The following is a 23,307-nucleotide window of genomic DNA, read 5'->3' as shown; positions in this document are numbered from 1 at the left end:
TCTATCTGTCTTTTTCACATATAGTGAAAAAATCTACATTGGATATCCGAAATCCAATGGTAACAAGATACTCCCCGATCTTATTTGACCATGCTCTAGGTGCCTGCTTCAAGCCATACAAGGCTTTGCGTAACTTGCACACAAAATCTGGATGTGCATCACTCTCATAACCTGGTGGCTGCATCATGTACACTTATTCTTGCAAATCACCATGCAAGAAAGCATTCTTTACATCCATTTGATGTAAAGACCAACCCTTTGCTTGCTGCAGCCATAGCAATGACAGCTCTCACAGTTGCCACCATTCTTGCAACCGAGCTGAATGTCTCCTCATAGTCTATGCCATAAGTCTGCGCATAGCCCTTGGAAACCAATCTTGCCTTGTACCTACTCACTGAACCATCAGCATTGTGCTTGACTTTATACACCCACTTACATCCAATTTCCTTCTTTTCCTTAGGCAAAGGCACTAACTCCCATGTTGTATTTGCATCCAATGCTGCCATCTCCTCATCCATGGCATCTTCCCATTTCTTATTTCCAATTGCCTCCTCAAATCAAGTGAGCTCAACCTCCTATATTGCTTTTACTATGTAAGCATAATGATGGGCTGTATATCCATCATATCTCAACCTATCAACAGGATATCTAACCCTCGTAGACTTGTGCACACCTAGATCACTACCAGGTGTCCTCAAAATAGCCTTGGTTCTCCTTACACCAGGAGTAACCCCACATCAAGGCTCTGCTCAGAGCCACTAAAGTCACCATCCACAAATTAGTGACCTACTGTGACAGATCAGGCTGACAGATCAGGCACAAAAGTTAATCCGTCTTTTCCTTCCCTTTTCGTGATACATGTGTACCTGCGTCATTCCTCAACCTGCCTGACCATGAGCTAACATTGGATCCACTGTTCGAGGACTCCCCAGGTCCACTCAGCACATGTGATTGCTGCTCTACATGTAGTGCAACATCAGCACTTCTTACATCTGCATCTTCGAGGACTCCCCAGGTCCACTCAGCACATGTGATTGCTGCTCTACATGTAGTGCAACATCAGCACTTCTTACATCTGCATCTTCTATTGTCTTCACTACTGGTGCATACCAGCTACTCATCTCATCGAAGACAACACCTCTGCTTACTCACATCTCATGAGTGGTAGGGTTATAACATCTATAACATTTTTGCTCCATAGCACAACCAATGAAGATGCATTTCTCTGCCTTTGGATCCAACTTTGTTCTCACTTCATTAGAAACATGTACATATGCAATACACCCAAACACTTTCAAGTGAGACACATTCAGTCTTATGCGCCTGTAAACTTCTGTTCAGGAGTCATACCATGAACAACTGCAGTGGGTGTCTTGTTCATAATGCACACAGTAGGTTGCTACTGCTTTTTCCCAAAAGTAATGTGGCATATTCTTTTCAACCCATCAAGGCACGTGCCACTTCTGCAATGTGCGTGTTTTTCCTTTTTGCAACACCATTCTGTTGCGAAGTGTACCTGCACGTAAACTACCTCTTGATTCCATGCTTTCTTAGGAAATTGCTGAACTCATTGGAGAAATATTCTCCTCCACCATCTAATCTTAGGAATTTTATTTGCATGCCTTTTTCCTTCCTCGACCAAGGCTTTAAATCTCTGAAAGTGAGCAAACACCTCACTTTTCTCCTTCATGAAATAAACCCACACTTTCCTAGTATGGTCATCAATGAATGTAACATAGTACCTGCAACCTGCAATTGTTGTAGTCTTGGTCGGGTCCCCATACATCTAAATGTATGACATCCAATGGCCTTGCACTGACATGCTTTTCATGTGGGAAAGCATGTTTGGCCTGCTTACCAAGTTGGCATGCTTCACATACCTTATGCATACCGTCAACCTTAAACTTTGGCAAACCTGCAACAATATTTTTGTGAGACCCTTGTCCCCTCCGCGTAGCCTCCTCCGAGGTGCTGGCAAAGCAAAAGCAGCAGCCTCTCACGTAAGGCAGGGATTCGCACTTGGGGCCTCGCCCCATGAATGTCCGAGCAAGGGACTAGTCTAGCGGTCCCTCTGAAACCTAGACCGAAAAACTTTCCTCACCCAGAAGGCACGGGCAATTCCTCCAGGAAAATCATCTAAGGGAAGATTTATCTAACGGGTCAAGGCTTGAACTATCTTTTCTAATCCGACCGAACCTATAGGTCACATGGCCAGATCAAGGAAGAGACTTGCACTTGGTTCATAGAAATCATCGCTTTTTCCCCCCTTAAGCGAGGCACAGCCACTGATTCTTTCCCACAGAACAAGAATCTTCCTGGGACTTATTCTAACTAATGTAACTTGAACGTATCTAAATTGTATTGTAGGAATCCAACCGATCCCATGGGTTAGGCCAACCGCCCAACCACTGTATTGGTGGGATCCCTTTATATAAAAATTTGGTTAAGTTTTGTCGTCCCGGGTACCAGGGAAAAGAGTTCCCAGGCCCCCTAGCCGGCGCTCATGCAAAATACAATTTAGACACGCCACTTACGCACCCAATATGAAATTGCCTTTTACAGATTCACTTGTCTTTAAAGCAAACTTGAAATGAAACCATAGTATTTCAAATCATAATCCTCCAAAATATCCAGTCTATTTTTTTATAATCAAAATATCATCTGGACTCTCCATTGGAGACCAGCTAGTCAACCAACGAGATCCAATTTCAAGTTCTAGTTCACATAGATAATTCCTTATCAATCCATCCATATCTTCTTCGACATACGCATGGGTGTCCTAGCAATCGCGAGCCCATGCATCACCTGGTCAGAACCCTCTAGGATCCTCCTTAGGTGTCCTAGCAACCGCGAGCCCATGCATCACCTGGTCAGAACCCTCTAGGATCCTCCTTAGGTGTCCTAGCACTTCACTCAGGGACCGCTTCGTCAGTCCTCTCCCATCGTACTACTGGAAGCACACCATTTTAACCATACCGAGGCTGGTCAAGACCTTGGCAGGCTTTGCCCCGCGAGTGACATCCTTCGATGACTCCCCGCCAGCTGTTGCAACAAAACTCTCCTTAGTTTAAACCATAAGCCAAATGCTTCCTCCAGCATTCTGGCATAAGACAGTCCTTTTTCAAAAAACGGAGTTTCTATGCAAGTAAGAATTTCCCTTTTGAGTTTGATTCCACAAAACCCATTTTCTCACAATCTAGATTTTCTTAACAAAAATCACGAATCTCATATCAGGGTATTCCACCCATCAATTCCAATGAGTTTCCAACTTATTTATCGATGAATTGGGTCTAAGGAAAACTTCTCTAAATTAGCCGGTAGTCCATTCTTCGTATTGAAGAGTTGGAAATGGTGACGAGGTTTTGCTTAATTCCAAATTCGAGAGATGGGCAAGTATCTTACTGGCCCACCATTCTCATGTGGTTGTAGTCTAACCATAAATCACTCGGTTTAATCCTCACGTTGGTTCCTAAGGATTTTTCTTCTAATTATCTAATAAATTAACGGTGATTTCCAATCGTAAGGAAAATTTTGAATTTATGAAGATTTATTCTTCTTGACCACAATAGAATTATAAATAGTTCTATTTGAGAATAATGGAATTTTATAAAGATAACTCTTTTTTCAATAATCCATTAGTGAATATACATCATTTTATTAATTTATTCGCATCATAGAAATATATTAAAATATTATTTTCATCAAATTGATCCTCAACATTAACATACCATAATTTCCTACATGAAATTATGGTAAAACTTCTCTTTTAACATCAAAATTAATTTATGCATTTTTCTACTTAAATTGTATATGCATTTAACACTTTGAAGCTACATTTCCCTCTTTCCATCGCCTGCAAAGACATCACAGTAACTTTTGTAGCTTACTGAGAACTCACAGAAACCATGCCACCACGAGACATATTTGCTCGTCATAGTATCTAGTGATCGTGCTCCTTCTAGTTGGGAGAAGTGGCAAAGCTCAACTAGTCAATGACAACAGACAGGTACAAGCTTGAGGGCAGCATAGAAAGTCATCACAAAGGGGCATATTGCCAATGCTCATAAGCTCTTTCTCTGCTTCTCAGTATATTGCCATTGCTATAAAGCTCTTTCTCTTCTTCTCCGCATATTGCCAATGCTGATGAAGCTCTTTCTCTTCTTCTCATTCACATATGTAGGAAGGCACATATGTAGGAAGGGAGTTCAGGTGCTCTACGAAGGAATGGCTTCCACCCAACGTTAAAATGACAATGGTTCAGTAACCCAAAATGGAGACTTATAGGGATGAAAGGTTTGTGTTGTCTCTTGTTATTTTGTATTGGCTATATGAGAGAGAGAGAGAGAGAGAGAGAGAGAGAGAGAGAGGTTCTTTCTATCATCTTTTTTTAGCAGAAAAATCCTCTCATCATTTTCACAAGTTTTATATGCAAGCTAAGAAGGTGCCTGTTGAACTTTGGCTTGTCTTCAACAGGTTTGTCATCTTTTGCTTTGCCTTTTGCACTTATTTAAATCATATGAAGTGGAAGCAATTTCATTTTTTTATAATCATCATAACTTTTAGCATGTTTCTCTTTTTATATTGTGCTTTTAGATGTCAAGCTGGTCATCCATGGCTGCCAAGATTCGAATGAAGGTTTTTCATTATGTGTCTACCAAGAAAAAGCTTTTGGGTTACGTACGAGTTCTAGCTGATTTCACATATAGTGATGTTCGGAAGGAGAACACTCAAGATGGGCTTGTTGATGGTCCTTTCACATTCATTATTGAAGGTGATGATGATAGTGAAGCTTGCACATTGAATCTGACACAAGAAGAGCGATGGCAAGTAGAGAACGTCAATGTTGTTATTAAGAGAGGCTCAAGCACCATAATTGATGCGGTTCAAGATGAAAGCAGACCTACAAAAAGGCAATGTCAAGATTTAAAGGAGCATGTGGAAGCTAGAGATCTCAAAGAAAGCGACAAATTTGGTGATAGTGAGCACAACCTATGTGGCAGCCCGGAGTATGATAGAAACATGTTAAAGAGCACATTGATTTCAATGTCCACACTTCAAAGCTGGTAGAAACAATGTGATACGACTCGCAAGAAGTTGAAGGAGCAAAACCCACCAAGAGATGATAGGTTTCAGCTAAGTACAAAAGATCTCAATGGTTGTGCTTTGGTTCAGATTTGGTGCCAGGAATGTGGAACCTTCTATGGATCAGGATCCCCTGGAAAGCAATCACCTTACTCTTGTCTCTCTAATTTCATGCGAACACATGTGTTAGAAAGTCAAGCTCACCAAAGAAGATATCTGGCTCATCGAGGCTTGAAGGTGGAACTAGCAACTAGCTTCAAACATGTAGAAGAAAGTGGTGGAGATGATATGGCTGCAATTTTAGTGGTGGTTGAGGACATGAATGCTTTCAATAACACTTCATGAAGGCAAGTTCGTCTCTTTTGAACAATAAACCTTCATGAAGGCAAGTTCGTCTCTTTTGAACAATAAACCTTCAATAGCACATTCTATGATGCTTGAAACTTTTTATAGTTGTTGAACTACATTTTATTTGAGTGTTATGCTACTTTCTAACAAGGTTTTTTGAATGCATGTCAAAGTTCATTGCTAGTTGATTGTGAAGACTAACATGTATGTGTTTTGGTTTAAAATACCACAGGATCTGATTTTGAGCTGATTGAGGCAACTTTGCATGATTATAAGGATAAAGGTAGGGTAAGAGTTGTATGCAAGTATGATAAAAAATGGTTGCACTTGTGCCCACCACGAAGACCAGATTTACAAACTCTTCTTACCGAGCACATCAAGTCAAAGTCTCATATTATGGCTATGAACAAAGCATCACCGAGCGAATCATCTTTTGGATTAGCAAGGACACGTGGGCAGCCAAAGAAGCTTTTTGATGCAGACCCAAGACAAAAATCATCGGCTGCTTTTCTCAAGCCAGTTGGAAGTGACACACCATCCCATTCAAAAACACCTTCTACTAATAAAGGTGACTCGTACATGCCTTCTTCATGCAAATCAAATCTTTTGTGTTGGGGGTTATGGCAAAGTATTGTGGCTTGTAAAGGGATCGAGATTGACATAAAACCTATGCTACATGATTTAAAAATAGGAAGTGAGTGGTATCCAGAGCCATATACAAAAGCTACCCTCTATGATGGATGCAATGAATTTAAAGTAGACGGGTGCTATAGACACAAAGATTGCTTTCATATTTCAAACTGTGGCAAGTCATTTGAGTGTTTTACATGTGAAAGTTGCAAACAAATTCTCACTTGTGATGATTTTCGCATGAGGGTTCAACGAGAGAGTGCTGCAAAAGAGAAGAAAGGGGCCAAGCAAATAGGTGGTGGAAGAAGATTAGATTATCTTAGATGTGAAGAGCTAAAGAATGTTGCATTGGAGTCAAAGAAAAACTTGAAAGAAGCCAAACAAAAGTTGTGGTGGTTGAAAGCAAGGCTTGTTGTGCTTTCTATGCAAATCAGGTCTCTAAAAGAAGAAAATTTTGAGTGCGTCAATCGAAAGGATGTACGACGCTTTTGCAATAACATAATTGAGGCCCATAGACGAGGTAAATTTGGAGGTAAACCTGCCTTGTCACGGACTTTTTTCAAGATGTAGCAAAGAATGCTCTAAAAGCTAAGCAAGCACAAAGGTTCTCTGAGTCCACAAAGATAATTTTTGAGGTTGTCAAACTATGGGGTGGGCCACGCTTGCATGACTTTCTAAGTACTAACCTTGGAGGGCCATCCATGTCCACTACAAAAAGACAAGGTAAAAAGGCAACCCAATTCATTTCTGGAGAGCACGAATACATATTCAATGCCGTGGGCAAGATATATATGGATGCAAAAAGAAAACATGGAATAACATCGTTGGTTCCAGTCATCATTGTTGAGGATGAGACAACCATAAAACGTCGCATAAGGTAAGATTAGGTAGACATATTAGCACTTTTTAACTTGGAATTTTTCTTTCTTTTTGTCACCTAGATAAAGCATGCAAAACAAAAAGTGGGTTTGCTTTTATGTAGATGGAATGCCAAGGACGATACTCTGATTAGATTCTGCGGGGAAAAAGCAGAGCATCATCAATGTTCTTCAAATGACACAATCGTTATGGGAGAGGGATCACAAGGCTATGACAAGATAGTGGATGCTTTTCAGAACCATGTGGTGGTGGGGAGCTATGCCAGGCTTCTCATAGTAAACCCACTTCATGATGAGAGTCTTCCACGGTTAGCTTTAATGGTGCAAGCCACATGTAATCGCTTTGATAGTGTTTTTGTTTAGGAACCAATGGAATCTTGTTGAGAATCTCTGGAATGCAAAGCTAAAGGATGTGATAGGGCCGATAATTGGACACGCTTCAGATGGAGACAGTAGAGCCGCAAGCTCATGCTTGATGATTACCTTGGAAAGAGCCATAACCAGTTCTTTATTGATTGGTATGGGTGGAAGCTAAGAGGGAGAATAGTAGATGGCCATGTGTATGGTCTACACGATCAAGACTTTGTACATGGTGGAAAGAAGCTTGTTAGTCCGCTTGATAGCCCTACTCGACAACTTGCCATAGGAAAGGTTTGGATTACACTCAATCATGTTGCAATGGTCTACCAAGCATTTTCAATAATTGATCAACACAAACTACAAGAGGGGGATATACAGAGAAATGATCGCCAAAATTGGGGGGCAGCTCAAAGGATTGCAAGCAGACAAGTGCAGAACTGTTTAATGAAGTTTCAGAAGAAGGAGAGAAGCATGCAAGGGACTAGGGCATATTTGCAAATTGTGGCTGATTACGTTGATATTTTTTTGTTGCCGTACTTAGACTTGAGGGAGCGTGTGGTAATGGCAGCCAAGTTTACTTTCTTTTTCAAGCTTTGGAGGTTATGGATTCATCAGCATCAACATATAGCTTGAAGAAAAATTTCATCAAGTAAAGAGGCCTATATGGATATTCAGCTTTCATGCCATTTTGTCGTGCTTCTCATAAGAATGTTTCGAGACTTCTATCCTACTCTCAAGTGTCCATTACATCTCACAGGGTTAGATGCAGCTAAAATTTTCTTTATAGTAAGATTGGAGGTATGATAGGACAAGAGAGAGCCTTCGACTTTGGAGACCTCTTGCATAGTATCGGTAGTTTGAACAAGATTGCCATGCATGAATGCGGTTCAGATGGGCTGACTTTTTCACGAGCTCATAAGAAACAAGAGCACATCTGGAAGAGTCTGAATAGCCAAGAAGGAATTCTAGAAGCCGATTTAAGTAACTATGAAGTAGTGTCCTCTGATGAAAGAATAGTCGATGCATTGAAAGAGGGCCTACAACAAGCTCAAAACTTGTGTGGGTCATTGGGATTGAAACCCAACAAAGTGGAGAGCTTGAAGTGGTGGTCACAACCTTGGGTGGATATAGATTCTACATGGTCAAAATTAGATGTTGAAATGGGAGAGGCAAACGAACATGACGATTTTCAACAGCCACTTAGCAATGACTAGCAATTATAAGAAGGTCCGGATGGAGATGATGAGGTCATTGCATTGAGTGAGATACGACATGAAATTGATGGCATCTTAGATGAGAATCATGAGCTAAATATAGTCCCTGGAAGACCAAAGATCAACCCAACCGTAGAAGTTGATGGAAAGTACATCTTCAAGTCTACATTAGTCAATCAACTAAATGGGAATTCAACATTGTCAAAGGATCGATTAACAAGAGTAAGACAAGGTGTATATTTTTGCCATAAACCAAAACAAGAATTTTCAAGCAATGCAAATTTCTTTGGGATAGGTAGTGATTGTGCTGTCTATTTTGTGGATGACACACAAGGGCAAGAATGCACCAAGCATCAGAAGCATAATGGAAAGGCCACAAGCTTGAACCAAATGGATATATCTCATGGCACTTGGTACTTGGTAAGAGTCCAAAAGATGAGGAAGAAAGTGGGAGGCAGGTATGTGGACTATAAACGAGGCTTTGATTTGACAAATCAGCCCCAAGGCATAGAAGTGCAGATTGGCTGGTATCAAAGGTTTAAAGGATCACGGATGTTTACATAGGACTTGAATATGGTTGCCATAGAGTCAATCATAGCATTGGCAAATTTTATATATAATGTGTCAAACGAAAAATACCAACTCGATGAGAGTGACTACAAACTTTTCAATGATTTTCTTAAATCCTCTGACTAGCAGTTAAACTACAGAATTTTCAGCATCATTTTTGAAGTAAGTAGATCTTTATCTACAACAAGATTTGTATTGTTTGTTGGATAAGCTCAGCATTATTTACGATTTTTTTTCTTGCAGGCTTTGGATCTTCAAGGTAGCACTTGGCAGGAGATTTGGTTATCCTAGTTTGCTTCAGTGTTGAAATTAAAGGCTCTTTTGCTATCTCTACAATATCAGTCGTATGCAAGTGCTAGGTTGCTAACAAACATGTGGTATGGCTGAAGTACAAAAGCAAATCTAACAAAGGTTGCAAGTTAACGCACCATAGCTAAAGCATAAATATTGAAGGTACAAACTGACCATTTTCTCTACAATATCAGTCGTATGCAAGTGCTAGGTTGCTAACAAACATGTGGTATGGCTGAAGTACAAAAGCAAATCTAACAAGGTTGCAAGTTAATGCACCGTAGCTAAAGCATAAATATTGAAGGTAGAAACTGACCATTTTCTCTAATGTTTACTTGTGCTCCTATTGTAATGTATGCTCTTGAGTAAGTCGTTGACGAGAGTGATTTGTGTTTGGTTCATTTGTGTTTGGTTGATTTCAGATCAGTAATCTTGCAGTTTGATCGTTTTGGGAGCAGCATAAGCTATGAAGCTAGCAGAATCACATAATCTTGCGTATTGTCTATGCATAGCTCATCATGCCATACATAGAGGAATACAGAAAGGGCCTGTGGTTTTTGGAGAATTTTGTTCGTTTCTATTTGTCTCGATGCTAGCCTTCATAATATATTTGTCATCTCTCAATTTATGGTGGCTGCATGTTTTGATTCTTTCCAACTAGTTCAGAAGCTCATGTAAATTCCTTTTTTGCCAATTTTCTATGAGTTTAATGAGATTCAGCTCTATGATGTGACAAATTATGATATCAAGTAGTTCTGTGAGTAGAATATGGTGGCTGTGAATTGTTGCCTTCTTTTGTCGATGTGAGATGCTGGTATGATGTGCTAGTGTGGAATGGTCCTACTATGTCATCAAGGTACCAGACTCTTGCAAAACCATGTTTGGTTGGCGATGCTTTGGTCATGTATGCCGAGTGTGATCGCATGATCGCATTGAGAGCTAGTTCATCAGCCTTTGCTGGACTGTTATGCACATGGTTGAGGGCTAGAATCGCCCCAACTCATCAGTTGTTTTCTGGACTGTTATGCACGCAGGAGTGGATATGATCTCGGGCTGATTTGAAGCCCTGTTTGAGCTGAAAAGTTAGTTTTATTTTTAGCCATTTGCAGGTTCTTTCGGGCTGAAAACTCGGCCTCGCATTGTAGCCAGTTGCAGGCTTGCTTGGGACAGCCATTGTGACCAGATTGCATCAGGGAGATAGCATATGGGGGGACATCCTCACGGACTTAACACATGTATAGCAGTTACTCGACGAGGCAGATGCGGTTTGGGTGGACCTTTTTGACACACATGTAGCGAGTCATGAGACCTACCAGCAGGATCACGACGAGATGGAGATGAGGGGACTCACGAGATATCTTGATAGAGCTTGGCGACAGATGTGTGACCGCATTGAGTTCACAAAGGAGACTTGCGCATTCTTTACGGAGTCGCATAGGGAGTTATCGGGCAGATTTTGAGAGTTTGGAGCGGGGTGACATGCATGAGTCCGAGCACGGTATGCCAGATCAGATGTTGCCACTTGAGGATGCACATCAGATGTCGTTGCTGGATCAGCCAGCACCATTGACATATGAGGATGGGGATGTGGATGATGTAGCTACCAGAGATGACAGTATGTATGCAGGTCGAGGGTCTTTTGATCGACTCAGATGTCGGTCATTTTCGGTATACGAGTGATTGCCCCGAAATGGGCCACTTTGAGGACATCTTGCGCGCAGTGGATGCACTTAGTAGTGGGCTGAAATAGCCCTAGTTCATCGGCTTTTGCTAGACTGTTATGCACATGGTTGAGGGCTAAAATCACCCCAACTCATTAGTTGTTTTCTGGACTATTATGCACGCAGGAGTGGATATGATTTCGGGCTGATTTGGAGCCCCGTTTGAGCTGAAAATTTAGTTTTATTTTTAGCCATTTGCAGGTTCTTTCGGGCTGAAAACTCAGCCTTGCATTGTAGCTAGTTGCAGGCTTGCTTGGGACAACCATTGTGGCCAGATTGAATCAGGGAGATAGCATATGCGAGGACATCCTCACGGACTTCACACATGTATAGCAGTTACTTGATGAGGCAGATGCGGTTTGGGTGGACCTTTTTGACACACATGTAGGAGTCATGAGACCTACCAGTAGGATCGCGAGATGAGATGGAGATGAGGGGACTCACGAGATATCTTGATAGAGCTTGACGACAAATGGGTGACCGCATTGAGTTCACAGAGGAGATTTGTGCATTCTTACGGAGTCGCATAGGGAGTTATCGGGCAGATTTTGAGAGTTTGGAGCGGGGTAACATGCATGAGTCCGAGCACGGTATGCCGGATCAGATGTTGCCACTTGAGGACGCGCATCAGATGTCGTTGGTGGATCAGCCAGCACCATTAACATATGAGGACGAGGATGTGGATGATGTAGCTACCAGAGATGACATGGACAGAGATTTATGTGAGGAGCATGGTATGGTTGCTGTTACAGATGTAGGTGATCAGGATCATGGTTCTCACCTTTTGGATGAGTAGGGGTTCTCCTAAGTTGCCGAGATCATGGCTAAGTCTAGTGCTGGACACTGTGTGGAGCCTTATGTACACAAGAGTGAGGCAGACTCAGAGTATGAGTTAGACAAGGAGTACGAATCTGAGTTGGAGGATGAGGATGAATCAGAGGATGAGGACATAGACGAGGAGATAGTATGCAATGACTTGAGCAGGTCAGAGGTTACATTTGGCCAGCGTGAGCCTCTGTCGGATGAGTTGTCAGAGAGAGATATGGAGCACAGTGATGCACCCAATTTGGACCAAAGGATGCACGTTGTTGCGGTTGTCGGATCTCAGATTCTTTTGGAGGATTATGTGGACCTTGTCAAGCCCGAGAGGGAGTTAGACACAGATCAGCCCTCTCTATCTTTGCAACCTAGTATGGACAACACACTACTAGACACAGGAGGTTTTATGTTCCATCGTGAGAGGACCAGCCAGGTCCAGACAGCAGGGAGGAGCACATGACTTACGTAGAGCACCATGATGAGTGTCAGAACACAGGTTATGGCTATGACGGGCCTTCAGGCATGTTGTATCAGGATGCGGGGATGTGTGTTTGGACAGCAGTGGCTCTCCATGTATACGAGGATGTTGGGTTAGGGCAGAGTCAGATAGACTCTTGGGCCCGGGTTGATTTGAGGACCGTCTCAAATCAGCCCCGTAGTGGGATGCCATACAGGAGTTTCGCTCACTTGGACACATCACAGACCATGTATGTTTCTACTGTCGGGGATACAGAGTTTGAGGAGATTTTTTGTCCCTCACCCCACAAGACACCTTGCCCCATGTCTATGTGCAGCTAGTGATGTACACATATGTGGTTATTTCACTGACACCACAGAAGAGTTTACCCCGCATGTATGCCATGCCTAAGTCTCCGTCATCAGGAGATTTTGATGCAGCAGTGCCTCGACTTTTATACACTTTATGTCGCCAAGGATGTCACTGTGGGTTGACTTCGTATCTTGGATTACACCCACCTAGAGAGCTATCTATTGCCGTAGTCACACATCAGCTAGATGTAGTTTGGGTGTGCGAGATGGAGATAGTCTCCCAAGGTGCACGCAGATGTAGTTTGGGCGTGCACCTTGGGAGATGGAGATAGTCTCGACTCATTGGTTTGCTTATGGGGGATATCAACGAGGACTCTTCCGCCCCGCCAGGATTGATTAGGACCACTCATGTCCATCAGCTCTATGCCCAGAGGAGGTGCACGAATTTCCATTGCTTACTTAGAGTTAGTGGTACACCATGCGGACTCTCATTGCGAGAGCTTCTTCTGCATATGTTTGCAATTCCGGACCAGCCGGACTACCACGAGTATGGGCTAATGTGGGGCACATGGTGCACGGATGTGCAGCCATTGGAGCCAAGAGATGTAGTCTCATTGGTTTTCAAGAGTCAGCCATATCTGCAATCCATTTTGTAGGTGAGCTACTCCCTTAGGTCTACTGGATGAGGCTCAAATACTTGTTCATATATAGCATTAGGGGGAAAATCTCCTACAAAGACACACATACTACGGTTGATCTTTTCTAGCGTGTAAGCCATTTTGATGAAGCTATGAGAGTACTACCATTTTGATGAAGCTATGAGAGTACTAATGATAAACGCCATCATCTGATTCTAGAGTTTGATATAATCTTCCTGGTCCATGTCAAAAATGGGGAAGTTTGGAGTTTAGAATATTTGGCTTTAAGTGGGAAGTAGAAATAGGCAAATATAATGCTACAGGATTTGTCTCCATAAGTAACATATATGCAGCTGCTTGCATACTCAAAGGACAAAGTATTGAAATGCATGAGTTAGGAATTGTGTCCATAAGCAGGTAGTGGACTTATACATGTGGAAAAGTTCATGGATTTGTTGTTGAGAACATCGAGCATACATTAAAGTAGACAAATAATTGGAAGATGGAAGTACGCGCTCCACCAAAACAGACGATGTAAGTCCAGGTGTGCAAGCAGGGCATGTGACAGTATTTGAAGATGAAGAGAAGCAATAGATACACAGCATGAAGAGGTTTGCATAAGAGAGGTTACAGGTGGCAAGGTCAGTTGTTTTGAAGATGCGAGATCTCGAGTTGACATTGCCGTGCGCGACCTCCATAGGGCTGAGGGTGCCCAACAGTCAAGTAACATTGCTACAATGCTTCAGGGGGAGATGAGTTCCATGGTAGATCAGGCAACCCGTGACTGACTACTTGCTTTGATGTCTCAACAACAACCCTCTCAACAACATTGTGCAGTTAGAAGAAACTGTTCTCGAAGCAAAGGTAAGCCACTTGTCACCCAGTATCTGATAATGGGCTTTACATAGCTTCAATAGAATATGTCTCTTATTGTTTGTTGCAGGTGAGATATGCAGAGCATAGCACAACTTCAGTTTTGCTATTGTCTGTTACTATGTGTTATGTAATGCATCCCACTTGCATCTGTGCTATTGCATGCAGAATAGCAATCAAAAGCATATGTGGTATTTTGTGCTATATAGTACAAGGCTTCTATTTGCTTTTTTCTGTGTGTTTGTGTTAACTAATGTATAGCCCTTGTATGTCTACTATAGTCCTCAATGTGTGCTATATACTGCATTTCAGTAGAATGGGGCAACTATCTGTTATTGTGTGCTAACCAGCAGCAGATTATTCACAAGCACTGTACTAGCATGATTGCTATTGTCTGCTATTATGGTGCTATATAGCATAGAAGATTATACTAGTTATTGCATAGCATACTAGTATGTGCTATTAACTGCTATCCTATGCTATATAGCATAGATGAGCATGTTTGCTATTATCCACTAGCATGTGCTATCTAATGATGTGCACTAGCATGTGTGTTATTGACTGGTATTGTGTGCTATATAGCAGTCAGGATATTTACAAGGTCATGCATATGTCACTATGGTGTGCTATGGTGTGCTCTTCTTTGCTACAGTCCACATGCATCTGTGCTATGGTGTATACTATTTATCACATAGCAGTTGCATCTGTGCTATTGCTTGCACATGTGCTATTGTCTTCATATGTAATGCATTGCACTAGAATGTGTGTTTTTGGTCAACTATTGTGTGCTATATACTGCATAGCACATTGAGTGCTTGTTGTACTTGTGTAAGATACATTGACATAAATGTGCTATTATGAGCTATATTGCACATTCCACGTGGGATTGTCAAGTATTGCATGATTGTCAAGTATTGCACTACTCCCATGCACTATACTAGCATGTTTTTCATTGTCTGCTATTGTGTGCTATTGAAGAGCTTCTATGCTATTGGTTTGTGCTATGTGCTATATAATACATAGATCTAGCATGTACACTAATTGATTGTTCTTTCTTGTTTTTATAGACACTACTTGTTGCTAAAACTGAGATGGAGTATGAAAGAAAGATGGGCTACCTAAACTTTTGTGGCAGCATATGGATATGACATGTTGCTAAAACTGAGATGGAGTATGAAAGAAAGATGGGCTACCTAAACTTTTGTGGCAGCATATGGATATGACATGTGAGACAAGAGTGCCAACTGCAATCAAGCCTCTCCCTCCATCTATTGTTGAGGGCACCATAGTTGGAGTGTGCACAAGGTGTGGGTGTCCATTTGATGATATTGCACTAGATGCCTTCTCACTACCCTGCTGCCATGTCTACCACATGTTATGCTTTGCACATGTCTGCAGAGAGTATGGTGCTTGTGTTGCAAGGGACTGCAACCAAGAAGTTCCTACCAAGGCAAAGAGGATGATGGGCCAAAAGCAGACAATTGTAAAACAATAGCATACTTCTGGTAAGTTAAACATGGGTTTTATTCCATTAGTATTTTAATATGCTGCATGCATTTTATATATCACATTGGTTTCCAGGTACAAAGAAGGAAAAATTTGGGTTTGCACATGAAGTGGCTAGGGAAGGGACATAGCACCTCTCCACTCAAGTCACTGGTAAGCTCGTTGACATCTTCAGATGAAGTGTACTTTCCTTTCAATTAGTGACTAATTACAACTGAACATGTTGACCTATAGAGCAATTCTCACATGCTGGCAAGGATAAGGTGGTTGGCTTGACAACTATGGACAACCCGTTTACACCACATATGCAGCAGGCAAGTGAACTGAATCTAAAATGGGCAACGATGCGGTCAATCAGTTTTGGCAGAGGATGCATGTGAGTTGGAGAGAAGAGTAAGCCCGAAGCCAGCATTGCCTACCCCAAAGCAGCAACGGTTAAACCCAAAGCCCCTAGGTGGTGATGAACTTGATGTCCCTCTTATCAACTATCTAAAGAAAAAAAAGCCCTCTGCAAAGCAAAAGTTGTATTCTAATGAGATGTCAGATGAGGCTCCTTAGCCATTTGACATCCATTCATTTGTCTTCTTGTAGCCCAAAGGCATTGCCATAATTTGAATGAGTTTGTTTGATTTGGTATTCTATTTTTTTGTGCAATTGTATATTCCTTTGATGTTTTTTGCTCCTCCTTGCAACTTGCAATTTAAGTATTTGAGTAGAATGCAGTGATGTGTGTGTGTATGTTTACCTCCTGTGCATGTTGCAGGTGTTCCCCCTATTCCTAAATATCCACTAAGATCCCGTTCAAGTGGCTCCAATGTCATGGTTACTCCTGTAAAAGCCACCGACAAGAAGGCTACTTTGAAAGATGCCTCCAAGGAGGCCATACCTGCAGATCCTAAGGTTCCAAGTAGTAAAGTTAATGTGTTAGATGCAAGTAGTAAAGTTAATGTTCCCATGCAGGCAAACGCCTCCAAGGAGGCTATACCAGCTGATGACACAAGTGACAATGTAGGATGTCAAAATGCACAGAATGCAGGCAACACATCTATTGATGACATCAAGTTTGATGCATATGGGTGTGATGGTGTTGATATGGCAACAAATGTATTTGACGACGTCAAGTTTGATGCTTTTTTGTATGTTGATGCACTTGTGGATGCTCTTATAGGTAAAATAACTGATGCACAGTCCGATGCATGTATAAATGGTTCTGTGGATGCGGCTGTGGCCAAGGATGTCATCGATATGAACGTGGATGTTGGTATTGGCAAGGATGCCATTGACCTCAATGTGGATTCCAGTGTGAAGGACACCCCTGACTTGAATGAGGATTGCCATGTGGAGCCTGTTGACTCTAATGTTCAGATGCTAGCACATGCTACGACTTCCCCACGGGCCCATGTCATTAGAGAGGCTACTGTGCAAGATGATATGTCACATGTTAGTGACCAGGTGCATGAGCAAGAGCATGTAGAGGCTACTGTGAAGGACACCCCCTGACTTGAATGGGGATTTCCATATGGAGCCTGCTGACTCTAATGTTCAGATGCTAGCACATGCTACGATTTCCCCGCGGACCCATGTCATTGGAGAGGCTACTATGCAGGATGATATCTCAAAGGTTAGTGACCAATTCGATGAGCAAGAGCATGTCGAGGCTACTGTGCAGAGGATGATATCTCACATGTTAGTGACCAGGTGGATGAGCAAGACCATGTAGAGGCTACTATGATATCTCTTATAGTGCCTCCTCTGCGTACAAAGACCTGTTTGTTAGTGCTGGATCTGAATGGCCTTTTGTTGAAAAGGTATAGGGTCACATATCACCAAGGTGTTGCTAGGGGAGGGGTACCTATTCATGCCATCAACCAAATCTATGATGTCATTGAGACATCGAGGGTTGCCAACAAGGCACACTTCCATTATGTGGCCAACTGGATTTGGCCACTTTTTTAAGTAGCTGTAGTTGCCAATTCAATCTTATTTTATGGAGCAGCTGCTCAAAAGAGAATATAGAAGCACTGCTATCTGCTTGTTTTCCACATATGCCATCAGATATATTTATTGATAGGATCGCGCGCAGGATAGGTACAAGACGGCTAACTTCAGCCTGAAGGACATCCCAGGTGTGCCTAGGTCTCCTGATAGAGAGAAACCAGTGTTCTTCAAGGACCTGCATGATCTGTGGCACTATTACGGAGAATGGAATGAAGACAATACACTCCTCATTGATGATACACGATACAAAAGTTTACTAAATATAGAAAATTATTTTATTTGTCCGCCAACCTTTGAGCCACCTTTGAGCCAGAGGACACGGATGATAACCCCTTCTACCTCACCAGGATCCTTTTCCCGTGGGCTACTGAACTGGAGGCAAAGTGGGAGCCCATGGGAGTATACACTACTCACATGATTACTAATCCAAAAGACACCCTGTCTCCCTTCGTGATTAGGCACTTTAGTCGACAATAAATAGATGATCTTTTTGTACAATGGTACTCCCGTACCTTTTTGTAATAGGATACCCTTATATGATATTGTGTACTCTGAAACCCTTTGTAATATAATTATCCGAATACTATAGTGATTTAAGTTTAATGCCTTGTTGCTTTTTTGAAGATCAATCTAATATGTGCTATGATAGGTAGTGCTATATAGCACTATCCAGGTTCTGTTGGCTCTGTTGTTTCTATGTAGTGGTACCAATTATTCCTTAACTGGCTGCCTAGGTCAAGTACAAGCACACAAGCTGCAGATGTGTGTTATATTGCAGTCATGTTTGACAACCATGTCAAACATCTAAGTGGTGACTACACCTATGTTGGCACTTGTGACAAAGACATGTGTGCCATAAATCACATGTATGTGACAGACATCACCTGCATGTCCACTAACTCATCTATGCTATATAGCACAGATGTGTGCTATATTGCAACCATGTCTGACAACCATGTCACATCTAAGTGATGACAACACCTATGTTTGCACTTGTGACAAAGACATGTGTGCCATAAAGCACCTGGTGTCCCAACACAAGAAGGCAAAATAGGGTAGAATTCCATACTAGCATATATGTCCACAAGAGTCACAAAGAGTAGCAATACCATAAAAACCTGCAGGATCAAGTCAGCACATGGTAGAAAGGACAGGGAATTGAATTTGCACAACATCCAACAACATGCTGCACATCAGGGAGCAAATCCAAATAGACGACAGGGATTCTATAAGACTAAGCAAAAATTTGCACACCACCACCACTATACTAATCCAGTTATAGCATGGATAATGAAAAGGTGGCCAGTACCCAATGATGACCAACTCAACTTTACAATGAATACTTTACAAAAACAAAACAAGTAAGCTATCAAGATTAGTATTTTCAAAGATACCAAGCCTGTTACAACATTTGGCCTATACCTCATAAGGCATGGCATGGTATATAGACTCATGGATTGACGGGGACAAGTAGTGAAAGATCCTTGCCCCCTCCGCACAACGAATTCAGTTATAGCATGGATAATGAAAAGGTAGCCAGTACCCAATGATGACCAACTCAACTTTACAATGAATACTTTACAAAAACAAAACAAGTAAGCTGTCAAGATTAGTATTTTCAAAGATACCAAGCCTGTTACAACATTTGGCCTATACCTCATAAGGCATGGCATGGTATATAGACTCATGGATTGACGGGGACAAGTAGTGAAAGATCCTTGTCCCCTCCGCACAACGAATTCGGGGGTGCTAGCAGCAGCGGAAGTAGCACTTCTTACGCGGGGTAGAGACTCTCACTCGGGGCCTCGCCCACAGATATCCCGACAAGAGACTAATCCCTCGGTTCTTCCGCAAACTGAACCCGGAAAAACTTCCCTCACCCAAAAAGCACAGGCAATTCCTCCAGGATATTTTTATTCTAATGTAGTCAAGGTCATCACTAACCAAATTGATCCGACCGAACCCGTAAGTCACATGGTCAGATCAAGGAAAAGACTTGCACTTGGATCATAGAGACCAACGGTTTTTTCCTCATCGAGAGGCACAGTCGTTGATTCTTTTCCATAACACAAGGACTGTCCGGAATTTACTTCATCTATCGTACCATAACAGAATTGAGTCTCATTTTAGGGATCCATCAGTCTAGCCTAACCTCTGGGTTAGCCAACCGCCCAACCACTGTAGTGATGGGATCCAATTGGGAATTTGGTTATGTTTTGTCTCGGGTACCAGGGAAAAGAGTTCCCGGGCCCCCTAGCCGGCGCTTCATGCAAACTTCAAGATAGTCACACCACTTACACACCCAATATGAAATTGCCCGTTTCACAGATTCAACTGACTTTAAAACAATCTTTAATGAAACCATAGTATCACTGATCATAATCCTCTAAAATATCTGGTTGAATTCTCATTTCCAATCATTCCTTCATTGGTGTACCTATGGCATCATTGGCATCACCACCTGTCCACTCAGGGGCCTTTTCGATAGTTCCTAGCTCATAGTACCCGGTAATATATTCACTTATAAAAAATCCAGATGGACTCTTTGTTGTTGAAGATCAGCAAGATCAGCACCCTCTAGGATCCTTCGCAGGTCACCTAGCCCTTCACTTATAGGCTGCTTCCTTGGTCCCTCATCCACTGTACTAGAAGCTCACCATTTAAATCGAAGCGAGGCTGGTCAAGACCTCGGTCGACTGTGTTACGCAAGACGTCCTCCATTGACTCTCCCGTCAGCTGTTGCAACTTTATCACTTAGGTCTCCAACGACCTCATTCACAAGACAGTCAAAATGCTTCCCTAGCATTCTTGACATAAAACAATCATTTAAAAACAGGTCATAAATACAGTTTCTATAACGATCTCTCGTCTTTCCACATCAATCCACATTACTTAATCCAAGTCCAATCATATGTATTCTCATCGTCCTTCATACATTCACATCAATCACATCATTTTTCATCTCATCACATCTTTCCATATTTATACTCATCACATCTCATCCACTCGCATCTACCCATATCCACATCTCATCACATCACATTCATTCTCATCTCATCCATTCATATCTACCCCGATCCACATCACATCACATCCATTTCACCTCACATCTCATTCATTCATATCTATTCCGGTTCACATCCCATCACATCTCATCCATTCACATCACATCTCATTCATTCACATCTACCCCGATTCACATCTACCCCGATTCACATCACATCCATTCGCATCGCATATCATCCATTCACATCTATCCTAATTTACATCACATCCATTTCACATCACATCTCATTCATTCACATCTATCCCGATTCACATCACATCACATCCATTCACATCACATATCATCCATTCACATCTATCTCAATTTACATCATATCACATCACATCCATTTCACATCACATCTCACCCATTTACACTTATCCCGACTCACATCACATCACATCCATTCACATTCATCACATTCATTGTATCCCCATTCCATCACATACATTCTATCCACATTACGTCACGTCCACATCTATCCACATCATATCTCATTCATTCCATCCACATTACATCATATCTCATTCATACACATCTCATCTCATTCATCCACATCCATCCAATCATTCACGTGCACGACTATCCACATCTATCCATACATTCACATCTATCACTTCACATCCACATATATTTCATTCACATCTATCACTTCACATCCACATATATTCACATCACATCACATTTCATTCACATCCACATCCACATCTCTTTACATTACATCACATCTCATCCTCATCCATATCACTTTCACATCCACATCCCTTTACAGCACATCACATCTCATCCACATCCACATCACATTCACATCCACATCTCTTTTCATCACATCACATCCACATCACTTTCACATCCACATTCCTTTATATCACATCCACATCCACATCCCTTTATATCACATTCTTTCACACACATCCACATTCATTTACATCACATTCTTTCACATACACATCCACATCCGTTTACATCACATTCTTTCACATACACATCCACATCCATTTACTTACCATCTCACCCTTTCACATATCCTCTCATCTCATCATTCACATCCACACATTCACATCCACATCCATTTACTTCACATCTCATCCACATTCATTTTCATCACACATCTTATCACATCCCATTCACATCTTATCACATCCATTCACATCTTATCGTATCCCATTTATATCTTATCGCATCCCATTTACATCTTATCGCATCCCATTTACATCTTATCGCATCCTATTTACATCTTATCACATCTATTCTCATTTACTAGCTTTTCCTACTTCGATACCGATAATGAAACTTTTTCTAAATTTCTGCCAATTGCTTGGTCTAGATAAAGGTTCTTTTTCTTGACGACTATTTTTATATTCTTTCTCAATTTCTCAAATGAATTATATTCAATATTCCTCTTTTGAATAAAAGAATTCATGGGATTTATAAAAATCAATTCTACCCATATTTTCACTTTTGATAAATATTCATAAATTGAATTATACTAAAAATTCCTCTTCTTCCCATTGATTTCTTGGATCTCAAATACCATGGGAATTCCTCTTTTTGCACTTAATTAATTGCATTCCAATGTCATGAAAATTTCTCTTTTATCATAAAATAAATCTATCTAAAATTTCTCTTTTCTAATAAAATATCCATTAATTCAATATGACAAGAATTTCACTTTTACTATTTAAATGATTGAATTTCAAATGTCATGGGAGTTCCTCTTTTATCATTTAAATATTTATCATACATAAAATAAATTTATCTAAAATTCATCTTTGAATTTAAATAAAATATTCATTAATTTCAATATGCTAAGAATTCCACTTCTCCCATTTAAATTATTGAATTTCAAATATCATAAGAATTTCTCTTTTATCATTTAAATAAAATTATCATAAGTTTCTCTTTTCTTAATTATTTAATTATACATAAACCTTAAAAATTAGTTTTTCATTGAATGTGACGAAAATCATTCTTTTAGCCTAGGATATTCAATCCTAGAATATGGTAGGAAGTCCTCTTTTCACGTTATGCATAAGAATGAATTATGTATCAATTTATTAAAAATTTTATCATAGCTTCACTGTCTGCTATTACTGATAAATTTTAATATTTTTGAAAAGAATAAGACTTACTAATGTAATTATGATAGTATAACTATTTTTTAATCTTAAATCTAATTTATGAATTTAACTCATAATATTATCATAATTTACTAGCATATGAATATAAAAATCATTTTCTTAACCTCTAGCTTCACAAGCCTAGAGTTTGATTTGTGAATTAAGAATTTTTCCATGAGAAGCATCAATTGAATCGAGAATTGGTCATAGGAATGACGATTCTTTAGGGGAGAGAGAGATAAACATAAAAAGCATCCTAATTAAGCATAAATATAAACTTTTTTTAATTATTCATTATAACTCTTACGAAAAGCTTGATTTGCATTATAAACACTTCTTAAGCTTGAGAGGGGTTGAGAAGTGAAAACACTGAGAATAGTAGAGAAAAATCATAAAATTACACTTTACCTCTTGTTTTTGCTTGCTTCTCTATCATAGAAGAAGC

The 23,307-nt window shown here is 40.8% G+C and overlaps 1 protein-coding gene and 1 long non-coding RNA gene across 4 annotated transcripts; both read left to right on the top strand.

Annotated features, from left to right (window-relative positions):
* The first annotated feature begins 9,140 nt into the window (after positions 1-9,140).
* Positions 9,141-12,602, top strand: LOC147616970 (uncharacterized). Of its 3 annotated transcripts, XM_086776322.1 has the most exons (4): positions 9,141-9,244; positions 9,326-9,441; positions 9,585-9,677; positions 9,796-12,602. In XM_086776322.1, exon 4 carries the CDS (start codon positions 11,915-11,917, stop codon positions 12,371-12,373), a length of 459 nt encoding a protein of 152 aa, XP_086632448.1. In that variant the 5' UTR covers positions 9,141-9,244; positions 9,326-9,441; positions 9,585-9,677; positions 9,796-11,914; the 3' UTR covers positions 12,374-12,602. The 3 variants fall into 3 exon arrangements, with proteins under 3 accessions (XP_086632448.1, XP_086632447.1, XP_086632446.1); XM_086776321.1 differs by lacking the exon at positions 9,585-9,677 and having other exon boundaries at positions 9,326-9,535; XM_086776320.1 differs by lacking the exons at positions 9,141-9,244; positions 9,326-9,441 and having other exon boundaries at positions 9,560-9,677.
* A 2,657-nt stretch (positions 12,603-15,259) lies between these two features.
* LOC147616969 (uncharacterized) lies at positions 15,260-16,327 on the top strand. The gene is made up of 3 exons (XR_015262307.1): positions 15,260-15,697; positions 15,774-15,851; positions 15,933-16,327. It is a non-coding gene; the product is annotated as an uncharacterized LOC147616969 (long non-coding RNA).
* Positions 16,328-23,307: the final 6,980 nt, after the last annotated feature.

This window comes from Cibotium barometz, chromosome 37 (genome assembly GCF_041138505.1).
Source record: "Cibotium barometz isolate CiBa-2024 chromosome 37, ASM4113850v1, whole genome shotgun sequence".
Lineage (NCBI taxonomy): Eukaryota > Viridiplantae > Streptophyta > Polypodiopsida > Cyatheales > Cibotiaceae > Cibotium > Cibotium barometz.
Note: the sequence above shows the minus strand (reverse complement) of the source record. Positions and strands in the feature narration are given on the sequence as shown.